The 19116-nt window shown below is 39.5% G+C and overlaps 1 protein-coding gene across 1 annotated transcript in view; it reads left to right on the top strand.

Annotated features, from left to right (window-relative positions):
* Positions 1–2610: 2610 nt before the first annotated feature.
* Positions 2611–19116, top strand: part of SLC19A3 (solute carrier family 19 member 3) — a 163928-nt gene continuing 147422 nt past the window's right edge. Inside the window, exon 1 of the mRNA XM_044070920.1 lies at positions 2611–3054. Coding sequence (XP_043926855.1) covers positions 2905–3054 — 150 coding nt within the window. The 5' untranslated portion in view covers positions 2611–2904. The remainder of the gene's footprint in view (positions 3055–19116) is intronic.

Raw genomic sequence — 19116 nt, forward strand, 5'->3', positions numbered from 1 at the left:
AGTACCACTCCACTCAGCCTTATCATACCTGTCATTGAGTACAATGCCTCCTTTAGCATATACCTAACCAGGTACTTGCAACAGGTAGAACGCTCTCAAAAGTTCCATACCAGGAGAATCCAAGGTATGAATACCTTGTCCTACACAAATCGTCTTAAGGCCCTATCTCTGTACTCAGGTACAGGTTACTGAGAGGCAATCTATGCCCGGTATACAAGGCATCCTCAGATTTAGCTCTGATGGTTCTCTTGCACATCCGCAAAACAAACAGCACCAGAAACACTAGATCCAAGGACCTGAAATTTGTCTGCAATACAAACAGAATATATTGGGCAGACAAATATGTGCCCACAAAAACTTACTGAGCATGCTCAGGGAAATATAACTTAGAAAGGAATGGTTTGAAAGCTACAGAGTTTGCTTGCAGGGATACAGAGACTGGTGGTGAAGAGACATGTTAGAAAGAGATGGGTAAATAGTTTTGCCCCTCAGGGCACCAGATCTGGTTACAGTACTCTCCAAAGTATTCATCTCAGACAGAGTAAGGGGCAAAATGAACAGGTTCAGCATTTTAAGGGTAACACCAAGAGTAAGGGCATGTTACATGAAGAGATATGGCAGCTAGGTTCTTGCAGATAACTATAAGTTGCTGCCTGTGCAACAAGAAACATCAGCCCAGTGATGGTGTAAAGACTAGAGCAAGAAAAGAAAATCACTTGGAGTTGTGGCAACTGCACCACTAGACCATTAAGTGCATAGTGACAATACTACAGCCAAATCCAACAAGACAGTTTAAGGCCTGTTTAGAGGACTAGACATCAGAGGCTAGACTGTCATTTTCCCTCTCTACCAGGCACTGGCCAGGCCTTAAATGAAGCACTCAGGCAGTGTACAGTTTCAAAGACTTTAAAAGTAAAGGTATTACAGGAAAATATGTAAAAAAAACATAACAAAGGAAGTAAATAAGCTATGTTAAAGGTTTGGAACCATTCACAGTGAGCAGCAGGAGGCACAAGGAATGATATGGGTCTATAAGCTCTCGAGAAAGGGCTGTGAGGAGATGGAAAGGTGGAGAAGGAAAAATGATGATGTGGAGGATATCAGATATAAACAGAAGGAACCCATTTTAACTTACATTACTAATCCGCATGGGAGGCAAACTCTGACCGTCAAATGCATGAGATGACAGGAGGAGAGGAAATGTGGAGCAGATACAACATGCCAGCTCCAAAGAAGGAGCAGATTAGGTTAATTCCTGAGATCCTGAAACATCCCCTCTGGTGGGAAGTGTCACAAGTCCACCCATCAGGATAACAGAAAGGTGCAGCATATCTTCCAAAGCAGCAGCCTTGTAAAGTTACTACAGAGGTCAGTAATGAGATTTTAGTTGGAGTGCAGTGTGCCCATTTCCTCATCGTTAGTCATCACATCTATATAAGCATATAGATAGGATAGGGGCAATGCAGAACATGTTATTAGAGAAGGTGTGTTTACATGAAGAATCACCTCAAGAAGGGCAGAGGAACCTTAACATACACACCCTATCAAAGGGAAGTGGTGAATCTAATGGCAAAGATGCCCTCAAATTATCTCTGCTGACAAGGTAAATTTCTTGAGTATGCTTCTCAAATACATTAGCATATTGCTTACAATCAGTGACCCAGTCATAACCCTCTTAATAAATATACCTCCCATGATTAACAGCTACTTTTTTTTTAAAAGGTGAAGTCATATTGTTAAGGCTTCATCCATGAATACCACTTCTAGTACTCTTTCATCCTTTAGTCCCACAATATCTGGTCATTTGACTGCTACAGCCCATTTTCCAGTTCCAGTTTAAGAAACTGCTTATTACCTTTTGTTATAGGAGTAAAATAACATAAACACGTGCAGAGTCCAATATGCCAGGTTCACCCTAATTAGCATATAATCAAAATGGGAAGCTGTACTCTCAGATTATAGTGTGTTCGCCTTTTTTACTTTTGCATTCATCTATTCAAGTCTTCTCCCTAAACCCTCCATCTGAAGTAAATCAGACAAACTTTTTTTTTCTCACAGTTGTACAAATGTTCTTCTGAAGTAATACCAGTTAAACAAATCTGGAAGGATTCGTGTATGATACAATTTTACAAATGGTTGTAGAGATAAAGAACCAAAAGGAAAAACAGAATGATCTTAATTGTGTAATTTTTCATACCTTTAGACATATCTTTTACCTTTGGTCTCCACCTTTACGCATACCCCCAGCACTGCCCGTCCCCAGTCCCCACCTACACACATACATACGCACTTAACAATGCTTAATAAGTGAGAGAGTTAACCTGTCTTCTCTGAAGATATACACACAGCTTAATTCCTGTTATTATCTGGAGTCAGGATTTTTTTTTTTTGTCATACAAAGCAGTTTTCTTTTAACTGTCATTTTCTAAGATGCAGTTATTGATTCTTAGGGCACTATCAGAGATAGTCTCTGTTCTAACCTAACTACTGTGTTTGCAACTTTTTTGGCAGCATTGTTAACTGTTTAGAAAAATTCAGTCCATGATATAAATATAAAACAAAATTGTTTTGGCACTTAATCTAGCTTACAGACATATTTATCTTGTTTCAAACTCTGAACTTAGAACAAGTTGTTCATTCACAGCTCAGAGCCTCTCCTGCCTGCAGGTTAAAAACCCAGAAGCAAAGCAAGAGTGAGTCTGTAACTTGGACTTGGAAATGACAAGGACGCCTACACGTGAAAGGTCAGACTGACCTAAATAAGAAAGGAACTGATACTTGATTTTAAATTTTAAGTATAGTTGAAACTTTTTTTTTGCTTTATTTATTTTTATTTTGTATAGTGTAAAATACTGAAGAATAATTATTTCCATTGACTGTATTCCTTGACCAGCTGGGACTGTAATGGATTGCTGGAAGAACCTGCAGCAGAGCAGCTGGGGTTATCCCACTCTGATTCTGTGTATGTATGGCTTTTTCTCAACGATAAGACCTTCAGAGCCATTTCTAACACCATACTTAACTGGGTCATACAAAAACTTGACAATTGATCAGGTACGTACCTGCAGATACTCCTGTTTTGGAATTTGACATCAGAAAATAGAAAAAAATGAGCAGTGTTTCTGTGATGTGATAAAGTACTGCATTTCTAAAGGGATGTGACTTTACTGTATTCTTTAGTAACTAGTAATTTGTTCGGTTTTGTTGTTTCTACTTTAGCTAGTTCTTCATTATCATTCTTTGATACAATTCATAGGTAACTATTTGGCAATCATTCTGCAGACTATTTCCTGCCTAGCCAATAAACAGACAGTGACCAAAGGTGAGGATCAAACTCTTTACTGTGTATCTGTGAAGTAAATACCTTAACTATTATGCCAACCTCAATCTCTTAATTAATGATTTCATACTTTATTGGGCAGCTATAATGGTGGCTCAGTGGAAAGAAATTTGTCTTGCATGTTCCAGGGTTCAAATCTAATCTCAGGTCATGTTATATTTGGAAGATCTACATGTTCTCCCCATATCTGCATGGGTTTTTCCTCTTCCTATAACTCTGCTGGTTGATTGTCTACAGTAACTTGCAAAAGAGTCTGAGAAGGACCAGTAAATTTACTCAGCTAACACATACTTTTAAAACATGAAATTAAGAAAGAAATCATAAAATATTTTATTATAGCAGTGAAGAAACAATGAATATTTGCATGTGCATTAGTGTATATTTAAGCTCTGTACTGGATGATACCATTACATTACATTACTTATAATGTTGGCTAATATGTAGTATGAGTATTTTTCTAACGTTTCAGGCATTTGGTCTGTATAGCAAAATATGACCGTGAACAGAAACAAAGGAAGCCAATGTGCATAACGGCTGTTATACTTTGTGCCACACCTATAAATAAATATCTAGTATCTGATATGCTTAAACTGTTTAATATATTAAAATAAAATGACATTATCTTATATTCAGGAAAAAAAACACTGTCCATTAGAGCCTAACATACTTTACCACTTCAGGTTTCTAGCACATCAGTGAGACTTTGAATCTTCAAATGCATGGTCCCAAGATTGCACCAAAATCCTGTAAGTCAAAGAAAGACAGTTATAACTAAAGGCTCAGAACCTCTTAACTGATTTTTTGAGAAGAAATATTCTGAAAATGTGGAAGTCTTCTCAGTCTTCTTAAAATGGTTCTACCATCCCTAATTTAAAGTACAAAACAGCATTAAGCAATTGTGTGCCACCTGTTAGCTTATGTAAATCAGGGAAAAGAAAAGAAAAAAGTGCAATGGCATTACTACATACTACTGTTCTTATAACCCCTCATGCATCCAATTAGTGCTAGTGCTTAACCGTTTTACTAAGTATATATTTGCTGGAGAAGCATTAAAAGCAAAGCAATTATTTTAAAATCATTTCTGCTATTGTGTTTAAAAGCTTGATAGGTTTCTGTTACAGTTGACACCGGGCATTTTGGGTCACTATAAATTACTCTAAATCAGTTCATCAACCTACTATTTACTTATGTTTTGGTCTGAGATTATCGGCTATAATAGAGTAATCAAACTGAGTATGATACGACTCGCTGTATAAAGTTTTTCAGCAGGAGAAAAAAATACAGTTTATATATACATAACACAGACCTGTTAACAAGGATTAAATGCATGTACAAGACATTGCATTACAACAGATTAAGGCATTAATTAAAAAAATAAAAAAGTTTCATCACCAATTTTAGCATTCTTTTTTCTGTATAGTACACAAATTCAAGTAAGCAATTGCTGATGTACAGAATATACTAGTACCTGTATTGCCCATGAAGTGGCTCAGAATAAACTTTGCCTTTAACAGTGATACATAAGAAGAAGAGAAAAACATAATTAAATCTGCTTAAGTTAAGTTAAAGTAGCAGAATCAACAATACTGGAAACCTGCATGGGGGAGGGTCACAGCAGATCATTCAAGCTAAGTATGCAATGTTAGGACACAACAAGGACGGCTTGTGTGACAATGTTTGACTAAGCAAGATGAAAGAGCCCTAGTTATATAAAAAGGTAATATCTGTCTGCAAAAATAAGCAGTGGAATCCATTCTGATGTACTGCATACACTTACATGATCCATACCTTCAAAAGAATGTAGATATGACACAGTCAAGAAAAGGGTAAAATGACAATGCAAGACTATCTCCACTGCCCATATTAACACTGATAAAAGCAATTAAAATGTATATTATGAGAAGAGAATAGAGCAGGTGGAGCATAATGGAAATGTATGTGTATGTACGTACGTATGTATGTATGGATATATGGATGTAAGGGTGTGTGTAAGTATCCAGAGGAAATCTAGTGGTTGTTGTTGTTGTCTTTTCCGAGTTAGGGGTCACCACAGCAGAACTCTGGTCTGCTAACGATTGGCAGTTGATTTTCATGAACGCCGAGGTGCCAGCTCGACGTTCAACCTTCAACGAAGGCACGCCCATTTCCGCATGTCTTTCGAACGGTCACCCAACAGCGGGGAGGGCATGCAGAATCCACACAGAAGGCACTCCCCGCACTCCAGCCGGGAATCGAATGGGAGAACCTCTTGCTGTGAGGCAACAACGCTACCGCTGCACCACCTGAGACAGACAAAGAAAACCATGAGAAAACACAATGTGACATTAGATGGTTAACTGCTCAGGGGGAAAAGGGCCTTTTTTCACAGCAAGGGTGGGTAGATGGAACAGCATTCTCAGACAAGTTATAGAAGTCAACAACTGTGAGATAATCTAGGCATTTGTGAGATGAATTAGGATGTCGGTTAAGTAAGTTCTGCAACATATCTGCTAGCAAGGGCAGTGAACAGACCACACATGCCAAGTAATTCACATCTGTCATCAGGAGAGGGAAGGGGCAGGTATCACTCCCCTGTGGATGAAGCCTTCTTTGACTAATAAAGCAAAGGAGAAACCAGCATTTCTCCATGCTCCATTACAAACAGTATTACTAATAAAAGCACTAGTTCAAACAATAAACATACTGAGGTGTACACATTAATGAAAACAGAATATTTGCTCACATGTGGTCTTCAGTATTTTTTATCTGAAATGGTGTTTTTTAAATAATTATTTCTTCAAGGAAGTACAAATTTGAATGCATGATTTGAATAGTATCAGTATATATTCTGCATTCATGCTCCTGCGTACAGCTTTTTTTCTGGGTTCATATGTGATTGTTAGGCTAATGACACAAGAGCCTTTACAAGCCTAGCCAATAATACCCAGGATATGGCAATATTATATCTTAATTCCCCAGATATGGAATGGGGTAGTATCAGGGTAGTGGGTCTTTGGGTATTGGTGCCCTGAGTCATTTTACAGACTGCCTCTGTCCATAAGGGACATAGGCTGTACCCCAGGAGTGAGTTTACTGTACCCCATCCATTTATCCAAATTACTTTTGAGGAGAGTGAGGGGACGGGCTTTGTTTTATGAAGATGGGAAGTTTATTCAATAGATGAGGTAGCCTTTGGAATACGAATCTTTCTCTCTAACAAGTCCTGTTAGAGTTGCAGATAAGATTCTGGTCCATGGAATGCATAACCCTCGTATAATTTTGCTTGCAAGTATGTGACATTTTCTTCAGGGCTAGATCAGAGATTGCCTTGTAGGTCAGGCCTTATTCCCCTCTATGAGAAGGAGTAAAGGGGTAGGGCCTTTAGTCAGTCGGCATAAGAATAAGACATGTGTCTTATGCTTTGTATTTTTTAGTAAGAAGCCTCTGGGACCACTCCAGTTTGTGTAAGTGCTTGGTTAGGTATGTGCATAACGGAGCATTGTACTCGATTATGAGCCTGACGATGGTTGAGGACAATGGCACTATGACTTCCTTTGATCTTGATGCCATGCCTTTACTTATAAGTTCAGCCACACAGAAGGATTACCTCACTGCAGTAGCTACCTGGTGGTCAATGTTTAAGATACTATCCATCTGTGTTCATAGGTCTCTCACCACTGGGTCTGCTATCAACCTTATAATTTGCAGGGATATCTAATTTACTGAGGGGTATGATTACTCATTTTTTAGCATTTAGTCTCAGACCATGTTTTTTTTTTTTTTGGCTTAAAATATTTTATTGACATTTTGAAAATAATTACAAAATATAATATATTTTGAAATGTAATGTAATAAATGAATAAAATAAAAATTATAGTTTAAAGATAAAATCAGATTATAACTATTCATTTACAAAATATACAGTAAGCCTGAGACCAAAATATTGATAAATAAAACAAGACAAGGTTAAGAAATCCTAATAAATTAAAATGATTAAATGTTGTTGTATCTTTCGGCTTTTCCCGGTTAGGGGTCGCCACAGCGGAACTCCGGTCCGCTAATGATTGGCAGTAGATTTTTATGTATCGAGTTGCCAGCCCTGACATACAACCTTCAATGAAGATACGCCCATTCATGCATGTCTCCACACAGAAGACGCTTTAGTTGAGAATCGAACAGGACAATGTCTTACTGTCAGGTGACAATGAAGAAAATGAATCAATAAGGGCCAAAACTTTCGACCAAGGATTATTTTTCAGTTTGTTGTGATTAATTCTGCTCTCTTTTGCTACAGTTTCTTTAATTGCCATGTCTTTTAAAAGGATAAGAAAATCTTCAAATTTTGGACAATGGTTATGGCACCAGTAATTTGTTGTTTTTAGGGGATTCAATGACTGCTCACAGCTTACAGTCATTGGCAAACTTGGTGAGCTAGAGCCCCCCCAACACTGGCCTTCACTTCAGAGATGCATATACCAAAGAACAGGGGGTCCCAACACTGAGCCTTGTAGGGCACTCCTAGTAAAAGGTTTCTTACTGGAAGTGGATTCACCTCTCCGGAAAATATGTGTCCTGTCAGTGAGCCAGTTGACTATCCATCTGATGATGGAGGGGTTTATACCTTACTCAAGAAGTTTATCTATGATCCCCAAGTGGAGGATTGTGTCAAAAGCTTTGGCCAGGTCTAGATATGTGGTGTGTACCATTTTACCCTCCTCCATGGCCCTAGTAACTTTTTCAAAGAAGTCCACCAAACTGAGTAGGTAAGACTGCCCTTTGACAATGCCAAATTGGGTCTGGTTCAGTGTTTGGAGAGTTCCTATGTCATTATCGATCAGGTCCATGATAATTCTTTCCATGGCATTGTAGTTAAGACTGAGAAAGTTTATGGGTCTGTAGTTCCCTGAGTCAGTTGATGGGCCCCCCCTTGTGCAAAGGGATGACTGTTGCAATCCTCCATTCCTCTGAGATAAAGCCCATCCAGAGACTATGGTTAAAGAGGGTTTCTAGTGGCCCTGATAGATTCTGTTTTAATCTGTTTAAGAAGCATCCTGGAATGCTGTCGGGAACCATGCAGGCTGAGTTACTGGCTTGTGGTTGGTGAGTGCAGGAAGGATCTGTTCCCTCATAATGTCCAGTGGGGGGTGTTTGTAGGTATTTCTTTTGGTGTGGTAGGACATGATACAAGAGAGAGGTTTGAACTGAACTTTTCAGCCAGCAGATTTGCTATAGTTTCAAGTTGGGCATAATGAACTCGTTACATTGTTGACCATTTCTCCTGTGGTTGCGAACATAATTTAAAAAAGCTGTATGGTTATCTTTCACCTGGGAAGCTATCTTTGCCTCTTAGTTTGCTTTGGCAGATTTGACAAGCTCTCTAATTTGTTTGTTTAGACTGGTGAGTGTCTTTTTGCACTGTTTTGTCTGTTCCTTCTTGGCTTTGGAAAGGATTTTTTTCCTTTTCTTGAACAGCCTATTTTAAATATGGGTTCACCATTGTGGTTTATTTTGGCCAGTAATCACAGGCTTGACTCAGACGGGTACTGCTTCCTCTATGCAGCTATGAATGTGGTTGGACAGTGCTTTTATGTAAGCTCAGAGTAGGCCTCAATCTAATCTGGGTTTGGAGGGGCTTGGAAATTTAATAAGCTGCCACTCAGTTTGAGGTAATTGGCCATAGCATATTTCTTAACAGGTTTGAAGTTTGATGGAGGTTCTAGGTTAGTTTTAATACTAAAGGAGATCATTTTGTGGTCAGATATTACCAGGGAGAAGTTATTGCATGGGAGGGAGCAGCATTCCTCCATGTTCATGAGTACTATGTCTAAGATAGTTATACCACTACTTGGGGAGCTAACTAGTTGCTCCATGGTGTTTGTGTTGATGGAGTCCAAAAACCTCTGAGCAAATGAATTATGGGTCATATAAGTTTCCTAGTTTATGGAAGGGGTAGTTGAAGTCACCCATAAGTATGGTGTTAGGATGAATGTTAAGAGATTCCAGTAGGTTTAAGCAGGAGGTGGGGTTTTCCAGACTCACTTTAGGGGATCTGTAGCTAGCAAGGATATGATAGGAGGTTGCACTCATGGTTAGTTGGGCATGGAACAGCTAAAGCACGTCATTTTGCTGGACCAGTCTAGCAGTGTACTTTCGATTTATAAACAATGAGACACCTCCTCCCTTTGTTTTATCCTGATCTGAGGGGGATCGAAATGAATGAAAGCCATTCTAACTTTTGATAGCAGGGGTGCTTTCCATGGTTCTGAGCCATGTTGCCGTGACTGCATATATCTCTTCATTCTCCAGAGTGAGGAGTGCTTCCTCAAAAGTGCAGTTTTAAAACTCCTAGCATTAAGCAGCAGCACCTTTAGGTAGCAGTGAGTAATTTTTGTTATTCTGGAAGGTTTAACAACTTGGCATAGCCTAAAAAAGGCACTATGGTATTTATTTTTTTGTTTGTTTGTCTTGTTTTGTTTTACCTTTATTTCCTGCTTAGCAAAACATATCACTTACATGTTAGTGTTAACAAACTGAATAAACTTAGAAGTGGACCTAGGGAGGTAGAAAAAGGAAATTATTGGCCAAATTGTGCCACAGATGTCCATAGTGAAGTAATCAGTGAAGTAACTTAACAGTAAGAACAAAAGTCAGTTCTTTTCAGTGTAGATAGCAGTGGTTCCAAAGCTAGTTGTCACAGCACCCTAGCTGCCACAGAATCACTCCCAGGCTGCCACAGTGGGCATGAAACAAAAGTGGTATCTTCTTTTCAGCTTTTTAGTGCCATGATAGAGCAATGTGGCATGAATCGTGGCTGAACCAAGTGCATTCTAACTCAGTGATGTAATGACATGCAAGTTTTGACTTTTAGTCTCAGTTTCACATGGAAGCTTGAGAAAGCAGTGCTTTACTCAATGATTCCTGCAGTATGCCTTATGCAAAAAATAAGAATAAAAACAATTCAGAATGCAGATAACTCTTGTAAAACTATAAATCATTTGTGAGGAGATCAGTCAAGTTCATGTAACTCAAAGCATTAGTATTATCTAGTCTTTTTCAGAAAGTAAAAGATTTTAATGCTTACACATATTTTTTGAATAGCAGAGGAAATTTATTATACAAACGTAGAGGACAAAGATGTATGTTTGAAAGACACAGAAACATGCATATGGTGTTAATAACACGTGACTAAGAGTACAGTTTCATGGATTTGTACTTGTTTTGACTATTTGAAATGAGCTGAGAATTTTCTTTTTATTAATTTATTTGCATTTTTAGAAGCTGAGTGATGACTTTGAAGATTGCTTTTAATGCAAACAAAAATTACATAGTTAGTAGGATGATAAAGTGCAGAGAAAAAAACGTCATAGCAATGCATAATTGAGAGATATATATTTTTACTACATTTTGCACTTAAAACATCCTTTACATATATTATATACATAATATATACACATTTTATAGTCAGGAACTGTGTAATAAAGCAAGCTTAATTTTGTGCAGTTTGTGTAATTAGAGTGTATGTATGTGTATAATATATTGTATTTAGTTTTGTTAACATGATTTGCCATTACTTTTTGTGTTTAGCTTAATGTTTACAAAGTGCACCATGAGCATTAGAGAATAAATAATCTAAAATATAACTGTAATACCGAAATATTCATCAGAAGCCCAGTGATGACTGGCTCTGGAAAAATGTCTAAAATGTAGCATAAAGCATCTAAAACTCCATGTTTTCTAGGGGTGTAGCAGCCCCAGACCACTAAACTAATTCAGATCTCCAGTGACATCAACCAGCTTTTCCAGAAAATCATCTGTCCTGCCTTGGAGGGTATAAGGCAAGGAGATACAAAGACATATGTTGCTTTTGTAAGATAAATTGAATCAGATAAAGTTTTACCACTTTGATACTCTTGTCACGTAACCAAATGTCATTTTTCTGTTGTACTTTCCATTCTCGTGGCATTGATATAACATAGTTGTACATGTGTGCTGTGAATGTGCCACAGACAAATTTTGTAAATGTGCCTTGCTCTTTAGAAATATGTGAGCCCATAGTCTTTACAGGCGGTATTGCAGAAGAAGCAAACTACACTATTTTGCCAATGACTTAACAGATGCAATGGAACCAGTTCTTAAGGAAGCAAAAGAGAATGAAAGGAATTTTACAGGAATGGTCTAAACATTGCATAACAGTTAACATTTAACGTAGTCACATTCAATAATTTACATGCAATCAGGCAATCTAAACGGACAGCTGGTGGAGTAATGCGGGGTAATGGTATCACCAACATGAAGGTGAAGGTTGATATCGATCATTAAGGACAGCTAGCTAACACCTTATATAGACTATTGCATCTATTTCTAGAGACCTCTTCTTTGCACAGATACAGACAGGATAAATGCAACTCAGAGGACCTATGAACCTTTACTAGTGGCAGTAACAGGATGATCGTAATATGCATAGCCTTGAAGAAATGAGGTGGCGAGTGAGACAGAAACATTTAAGAGCCTCAAAGAAATACACAGAGTCCAAATAGATAGCTAGCTAGAGTGATATAATTAAAAAAAAAATAGATGCACATAAGGAGAGCATAACACAAGCTGAAAATATAGAAAGAACATCTCAGGAAGGTCTTGCAAGTATGGTTCAAAGAAAGGACTGGAATTTACAGGAACAACTGTAGTAACATTTAAAATAGGGAAAGAGCAGAATGCTGCATGACTCAGACACAAAAAGTGTGAGTATAAGGGGATGGAAAACAAAAGCTATTGACTAAGATGGACCTGCAACTATTTAGCAGGTAAGTAAACAGAAAAACTAGTTGGAACAGCAGTCCTTAGCTGTATTCAGAGTCAGTCGTGTCATACTAATACCAATGTCTATGCTTCAGTGTCTCTTTTGAGAGACTTGTAAGCCTCCTAATACAACACAGACTGAATAAACACTTGAAATGAGCCAGAAAGATTATATAACGCTTCCACATATATTTCCATATTTCATGGCCCTAAGGTACAAATATGGCAGGCACTTGTTGTCTCATCTGTTAATGCATATACCCACACATCCACCAACAGCATACTCACTTTTGATGAAGGTGCTGTTCTTTTAATAAACTAAAATTCAGTGGCAAGTGTGACACCCGTGCACTGGCCCAGCAATCAAGGAGCCACAATCCTCACCACTAACACCAGTGAAGAGTGTCCATATAAGGAAAGGATAATAAATACACACACAGTAAAGTACAATTTCCCTTAAGAGCACACTGAGATCACAGTCAGTCTGGGGCTGGTTTCTCCCTTTCTCTCCAGGTCCCCAATAAGACTCCCCACTGGCACAGCTATAGGGTCCAGATCTCAGCCTAGTGAGCAAGCTAAAACCTCCAGCACCCTCTCTGTCCAACCAGTGCTTCATGTCCCTGCCCAAATAGCTAACACACACACACACACACACACACACACACACACACACACACACACACACACACACACACACACACACACACACACAAACACTTTGAGATAAGAGTTATATGCAACCACACAGACACTCCTGGGGAAGGCTGGCACAGGTTCTCCAGCTGTGCCCCTTTTACCCAGACTATACGGTAGTACTACTTGCCACCACCCACTAATATTTATCAGCTACCAAAAGGCCCTTATGAAAGGGTGTCCAATTATTACTGCGCAATATTATTGTCCAAATGGTAAGTGTGACTGAACAACAAAGCTTATTGGAGTGACTGGGACAGTATTACTATATACATACAATGTACTCTAGAGCTCAAATTATCTCTACACAAAACAGCCACAGTTGAAAGGTTTAAAAATATTTAATAATGAATCTTATTATGCAGTGCTAGTTAAGAGTTCAGAGATCACAGAAAAATACTTAAAATAATACAGTAGAAAAGTTCTGACATCATTACAGAAAAAAACAAATCTAATCTTCCTTGTTCCTGGCTATGTCTAAGAGAAAACACAGTTCTAAAATAAACTTACATATAGAGCATAGGCAGTGCTGGTGAGTTGGATGTTCTCAAGACAAATGCTCTCCTTCTTTCTATCCTTAAATTGATAACACAGTACCACTGATTCATTTCAGATTACATAATTTCTTTCTGGTTCCCTGGCTAACAGAAACTTGGAGGTTAATAGCCCTTTTGATCTTGGAGCTGGTCAGGAAGCCAGAGCAATAAAAGAAATTATACATGTAAATTCTAGCCATTAACTCTGGTCTCGAAACAATAGGCAGAATGCCTCCTTCTAGACATCTCGGCTCTGAGTTTTAGATCAAAGAATTTCACAGTGCTTGACTTATCAGCTTTCTTACAGCAGAGTACACTGTTGTTACATTTTTTTCACTTCAACATCCCATACAGTCTTTTCGCATTTAAGAGAACAAGCCTGTGGCTTATATTAATATTTACAAATGACAGAATTATCTACAAAATTCTATCTAGCTAGGCTGGCAGCCTTCACCTATCTTCACAGCAAGTATTAATCTTTCCCTATGCTGTGTCCAGCAGTCTAGGACTCACCACCACTATGTTTAAAAAAACCTAAATGGCATTTTTCATTCATAAGAAACAATGCATTCTTGTTCAAATTAGAAGTCACGCACTCTCCAGCCAAGACCGGAATAGCTGGTCAAGAGGAGAAGGTCAACACTTGCACCACACCACATGGAACATATAGCCCTCCAGAACACATGCCAGCACTACCTTTACATAAAAATACAAACCATGCACCCACCTTCATGGATGCTCTCTATAAAAATCTACCCAAATGGCAGAGACCTCCAAGGCAGAAACGCACTCGACCACCAAAACACAACACTAATCACGAGACACATAACTCTCCTAAACAGTGTGCCACTCAACCAAAGCCCCTAAGGCAAAGCAGCATAACCAGCACACTAGTCATAGGTGACGTGATAGTGAGGCACATTGATGTCCCACTCACTAGGTTGAATAAGGAGAAAGTAACAGTCAGCTGCCTGTCAGGCGCTAGGATCCGCCACATAACGCACGCACTCAGGTCCTTCAACAACAGGTACAAATATGACTCTGTCATTGTACATGTGAGTGTAAATGACCTGAGACATACCACCCTGGACTACATGAAAAGAGATATGGAGGAACTCTCAAATTATGTAGCCTAGACAGGTATGACCCTAGCCTTGAGCAGCATCCTACCATCACCCAGAATGATACAACAGTACAAGTGGAAAATGATTGATTTCAACAACTGGCTAAGTTTCTGGTGTCATTCTAAGGGGATCCAGTATCTGTCTACCTGGGATGACATGACTGACAGACCTCGATGATTTGCCAGAGATGGCCTGCATCTGTCACCCCTGGGCTTCCAGATACTGGCCAAGGCTCTTGCCACTCCTATAATGCCTTTTTTAGGTGGTGTTCCAAAGACCAAATTACCACCATAACAGCTGCAAACAAATGCAATCTGAGGGTCATGCTGCTCAATGCTAGACGTCTAAATCTCAAAATGCACTCGCTCGAAGCACTCCTTAAAATGGAAAACATCGACATTTATGCAGTAACAGAGACCTGGTTCAAGGCAGCAGCATGCACCCCTGCACTACCAGACTATAACTCATTCCACACCTTTTGGCCCCAGAACTTGGACTGAAGCTGCAAAGGCGGTGGTCTTTCCATATTCATAAAGGATGAGCAGACCTCCAGACTGGTAGCCCAAAATAACACATCTGAGATACTTCAGGTGCGGCTAACATTGGGTAACACAGCAATTCAGGTTGTAGCCTGCTATAGGTCCCCAACCATGTCCCAAGACTCACACTCCACGTTCCTAAGCACCCTGGAGAATATTAAGGTCCAACCTAGCACTCTCATACTGGGTGACATCATCTACCCCTCCAATAACTGGGAAAACTACTCATGTACCAATACACTTGCCCAATGTTTCCTCGAATTCATTAATTCCAATGCCCTGGACCAGATCATTCTTACCCCCACTAGAGGTAGCAACATCCTTGACCTGGTCAATATTAACATGGGCGACCATTGCTCTACACCAATAGTCAATTCCTCCCTAGTTAGATCCGACCACATCATCTTGGAAATCCATATCTCTCCCTCCCCCATGCAAAGGTAATCACAATGAAAAACTTCTCCACAGCTAACTTTGGGCTCCTAAAAATAGATGTGGCTAACTTCACAGCATCAATGCAAATGGAGATCAGTTGCATGACTGCCAATTCATACACCAATGCACTGTACGAACATGTACACAAATGCATGGATCTCGCCATACCCAATAGAACCAAGATGCTCTTCTCCAAAAAAAGGAAACCAATCTGGTGGTTCTAAGCCAAAAAACAAACTCTACAACAGAAGGAGGAAACTGATGCAGAATAATGTGAAGTCCCAAGACTGAAAAAACTGCCTTATCAGCCTCAACAAAAAGTTGAGATCCCTCATCAAATCCTCTAAAGCTAGCTATGAAAACAGAATTGCAGCAAATTATTGATTTATTTATTTATTATTTTATTTCAGTTTGATTACCGGGGAAGTCCACTGGGCCAAGAAGTACCCATTTTCAGTGGAGGCCCGGGGAGAAAAGCTCCAAAGGCAGTACAATCAAGGATAGAATGCATGAGATAAAATACAATAGAATGTTCACACAGAAAGAATACATAGTAAGAACACTGCAAATGCAAAATTACAATAGAATGTCCACACAGCAAGAATACATAGTAAGAACACTGCAAATGCAAAATTACAATAGAATGTCCACACAGCAAGAATACATAGTAAGAACACTGCAGATGCTAAATAACAAATTTTTTTTTTTTTTTAGGTACTAACATAATTTGCAATATTTTCATCCTTACAGTCAAGTCAGAGTCAAAACCATTTAGTTAGAATTAGAGAGGAGAAAGGTGCAGGAGTAGAGGGGCTTAGAGTAGAAAAACCTTGAAATTACATAGGGTGAAAGCAAGAACATTTCCATTTTGAAGATAGGTGTAAGAAGAGTTGGGTTTTGAAGTATTCCGTGTTAGGTATGGTCCTAAGTGAAGGAGGGAGAGAGTTCCATTTCCTACCTAGAGAGAAGGATAGTAGTTGCTGGCTGGCGGGATGTTTAGGTCTGTGAATGGAGATTAGATTTTGGTGTTCAGATCTTAATGATCGGTAAGGGGATGTAAGGGGGAAGGATGTTGGATAACGCTGGGCTTTTGTCTGGGTAGAATATTAATTTATGAGTGGTTGTTAGTTGCAGATAGTCAAGGTGGCTGGGGAGTTCTAACCAGTTCAGAGATTGAAGGGTGAGGCAGTGGTGGGTTGAGGTTTTGGATTTAGTGGCGAATTTAGAGATTTTATTATAGCAAGCTTCAAGTTTAGAGGTGAGGGAGGCAGACAGATTAGTTAGAAGAGGGGCACCATAAAGTAGAGAGGGAAGGAGGTAGGAGGTAGCTACAGTAGTAAAGACAACCACAAGGCCTTCTATAGTTATGCATAGAATCTCCACGGCAATACCCAGATTTGCTCTGAGCTACTGCACAATGGTACCTCTTATACTGAGCCAACAGATATTGCCAATATACTGGCAACAGATTCAGTGCCAACATTACCCCTCTCACACCCCAAAGGGACCAGTCACAATACCAGTAGAATGCCAGGCACCCAGCATTACTGCTGCACAGGTTAAAACAGCACTGTCCAAAGCCAAGAATACAGCTTCTATGGGACCTGACAATATCCGTGGCTGTGTTTTACATGAACTACAGAGTGAACTGGCACCTCACCTGTGTGCACTGTTCAATCACAGCCTCACCTCAGGCTTTGTTCCTACCGAATGGCGCACTGCTACAGTCATCCTTCTCCACAAAGGAGGAGTGACTACAGACCCTGGGAACTATCACCCCATTAGCTTGATGAGTCTGATATGCAAAGCTATGGAATGCATCATCATGGACCTAATAAACAAGGATATAGGGAATCTTCAAACTCTGGATCCCACACAGTTTGGTTTTATGAAGGGTAGATCATGTCTGCTCAACTTGGTCAACTTCTTTGAGTCAGTCACCAGAGCTGTAGATGAAGGCAAGGTGGTTCATACAGCCTACCTCGATCTGGCCAAGGCCTTTGACATCATTCCCCACTCAGAAATCATAGAAAAACTCAATAAGCTAAGCATCAACCTCTATATCACTAGGTGGGTTGCAAACTGGCTCACATATAGAACCCACAGTGTGAAAGTAGCTCACTCCAAGTCAGACTGCCGACCAGTTACAAGTGGAGTACCACAGGGTTCGGTCCTGGCTCCTCTCCTGTTTGGTATTTACTTCTCTGAAGTCCAGGCCAACACAAAGGTACTCTGGCTGACAAAGTTTGCAGACGATTGCAAGCTGGGAGCTATTATTATCTTCCCAAGTGATGTTGACATCCTACAGAAAGGCCTCACTGAGACCAATGACTGGTGTCAGAACCATGGCTTTAAGCTCAATTCCAAAAAATGTGTCGTCATCCCCTTTGGAAAAAAAAACATTTCCCATGAATTACCACATCGATGGTAGTCCACTGAACACAGAAGCCGTTATAAGAGAGCTGGGAACACAGGTTGACAGCAACCTCTCTTTTGACGACCACATTGCCACTGTGGGTAGAAAGTCTTTCTATGTGGCACATCTCATTACTAAGAGTTTTACATCCAGGAAGAAAGAGGTCATTGTCTCCCTCTACTCTTCCCTCATTAGGCCAATCATTGAGTACAATGCCCCATCTAGCATGTACCTCATTAAACACCTGCAACAACTGAAGTGGCTGCAAAAGTACCTACAAAGAGGATCCTAGGCCTTAAGCATTTGTCCTATATGGACAGACTAAAAGAACTCCAACTATTCTCTGTCTCATATCGCCTACTTAGAGGCGATCTCTGCCTGACTTACAAAGCCATGTCTGACCCATCTCTGTTAGAAATGCTACATCTAAAGAAATCCCCATCCCTCCACACCACATGCTCCAGAGACCTCAACCTCATTTCCAGAATCAACAGAACATGCTGGAGGGACAGGTTCATAACTCAGAGACTGCCCATGCTATGGAACAGACTTTCCATATATGTCAAGCAGAGCACCTCACTGGCCCTCTTCAAGAGAAATCTTGATGAGTGGATGGAAAATAGAAACTTCACCCCGGGGATAACTCCAGTGGCTTTACTCAACAGAGGCACTGGGAACTAAGGTCGGGTGGCACGATGCCAGGGTAATCCTATGGCTAGGCTTGAAAGGCTCCAGGGCCATTAGCCTAGTACACACCTATGAACCTATGAATCTATGAACTGTCCAGACTGCCTGCACCTGTTTTAGTGATACTGGTTAGGTTCTTTTTATGTTTACTTTAAGTTTTATTGCTACTGAGTGATCTCTATGTATTAACTTATTTAGACATTTTTTTGTTCATTTTTTTGTCTGTGAAATGTACTTTTTTATCCTATTATTCAGTCTTTTCTTAAATGAAGGAACTTTCCTTGTACGTTAGTCTCCATATTTTAATGCATTGCTATGTTTCTACCAGCTGTTTTAGCTGTGTGTAATTAATAAAATCTATAATAGAATTAGCTGCAAAGGTGTTTACATTTTAATAAATGAGTCAATCAAATCCTATATTACTCAGTAATTATTTAAATATACTTATATATATTGATTGCCCTATTGTGTGGGTCATAGTTTGAAAGGGTCACCAGATCAGCCCAGTTACCTAACTTACAAGTTAATAAAATGCTGGCATGGATTACATGGTTTAAACCATTTCCAAATC

Source organism: Protopterus annectens, chromosome 4.part1, assembly GCF_019279795.1.
Source record: "Protopterus annectens isolate FY-2018-M chromosome 4.part1, PAN1.0, whole genome shotgun sequence".
Taxonomy (NCBI): Eukaryota; Metazoa; Chordata; order Ceratodontiformes; family Protopteridae; genus Protopterus; species Protopterus annectens.